The 1,609-nt window shown below is 43.1% G+C and overlaps 1 protein-coding gene across 1 annotated transcript in view; it reads left to right on the top strand.

Moving 5' to 3' along the window:
- Nucleotides 1–149: 149 nt before the first annotated feature.
- Nucleotides 150–1,609, top strand: part of LOC107580126 (unconventional myosin-Vb-like) — a gene marked incomplete at its 3' end in the record, with an annotated part of 2,544 nt that continues 1,084 nt past the window's right edge. The window contains exons 1-5 of the mRNA XM_016265870.1: nt 150–164; nt 250–461; nt 582–738; nt 824–1,063; nt 1,153–1,389. Of these exons, the coding sequence (XP_016121356.1) occupies nt 150–164; nt 250–461; nt 582–738; nt 824–1,063; nt 1,153–1,389 (861 nt within the window). The remainder of the gene's footprint in view (nt 165–249; nt 462–581; nt 739–823; nt 1,064–1,152; nt 1,390–1,609) is intronic.

Genomic DNA, 1,609 nt, shown 5'->3' with positions numbered 1-1,609 from the left:
GTACTTTAAGTCTTTGGTTCTTTTAATTGTGATGATTTTGGCTCATTTAGGGTCTTACTGACTCAGACTTTTCAATGGTAGTATATTTATATCAATAAATGCAGTTTTATTAACAACTTGCCATTTTTACACTTACTGACACATGAGCAATGCCCAGGGGTTACGTATTTGCCTTCTCCAACATAAAAAATATTTGTAATGTTTTTTCAAAGATATTTATCATGCCTCTTATCTTAATTTCTCCTTCAGGACCCAGATAAGTTCCAGTTTGGAAAGACGAAGATTTTCTTCAGGGCAGGTCAGGTGGCCTATCTGGAGAAGCTCCGAGCTGATAAGTTCCGCTTCGCCTGCATTAATATCCAGAAGACCGTGCGAGGATGGCTCCAGAGAATTCGGTACCGCAAGATCCGCAAGTCGGCTATCACTCTGCAGAGATACGGCCGGGGTTACTTGGCACGCAGGTGAATGTTTGAATTAGACGGCTCTTAGATTGAACTTCACAGAAATACAGAATACAGAAATATTCAGCTTGGCATGTTTTTCGCTTTACTTACAGCTCTTGTTCTCTCATTCTCTCTCAGATATGCAGAGATGCTTCGCCTGACCCGAGCAGCACTTATTTGTCAAAAGCAGTACCGGATGGTACGAGTTCGACGGGAGTATCTGAGGACCCGTCGGGCTGTGATCACCATTCAAGCGTTTGCCCGGGGCATGTTCATTCGCAGGTTATATCAGGAGGTACTCTACAGCACTTTATCTTTTGTTTCACACTCTTCATGTTTCTTTAAAGCACAGTTTTAAGCTGCATTTTCTGTCTTTTCAGTTCCTGCTCCATCACAAAGCCATGATCATTCAGAAGACCGTCCGTGGTTGGCTTGTGAGAAAGAAGTATCTCCATGCCAGATATGCTGCCATTGTCATCCAGTGTTTCTACCGCCGTGTACGTGCCAAGCGCCAACTCAAACAGCTCAAGATAGCAGCCCGTTCGGCCGAACACTTTAAAAACCTCAATGTCGGAATGGAGAACAAGATCGTGCAGCTTCAGAAGAAGATGGATAACCAGGTACAGGAGCATAATAGGATGCATGAATGATTACAGAGTCACCAAAAAGAATTGACATGGTGTTGACTAGATATCTTCTTTCTTTACAGTCAAAAGAGTATAAAACTCAGAATGAGCAGCTGGTTGTTACTAACTCTACTCTGGGATCAGAGGTCACCAAGCTCCAGAAAGAAGTGGAGACTCTTCGCAGTCGGCAGACTGCTGGCACTCAGGTGACATCACTGCAGGAAGAGCTTGAGAAGTTGAGGGCGGAGCTCCAGGAAGCCCACGCCCAGAGGAAGCAGATAGAGGAGGAGTTCAGCAACGAGAAACAAGGACTCGAACAGGTGAGAAAGGATGCTCAGATAACTAGTTGATGTTTGTTGATGTTCTTTGTCTCAAGAATTGTTTCATATTTCTATATCATTTAAAACGTCTGAGGGTAAATAGAAAAACAGGTCAATGCATTTAGTTTCAGTTTCCACAGGAAAAAAATGACACTCTAAAAGGGCAGCTGTTACGTAACTAATGTCTGTCATGCACAAGCAAAGTTAATAATGCATGGAA

This window comes from Sinocyclocheilus grahami, unplaced genomic scaffold, assembly GCF_001515645.1.
Source record: "Sinocyclocheilus grahami isolate Dianchi unplaced genomic scaffold, SAMN03320097.WGS_v1.1 scaffold25128.1, whole genome shotgun sequence".
In the NCBI taxonomy this organism is placed as follows: Eukaryota; Metazoa; Chordata; class Actinopteri; order Cypriniformes; family Cyprinidae; genus Sinocyclocheilus; species Sinocyclocheilus grahami.
This window is presented reverse-complemented; position numbering and strand designations above follow the sequence as displayed.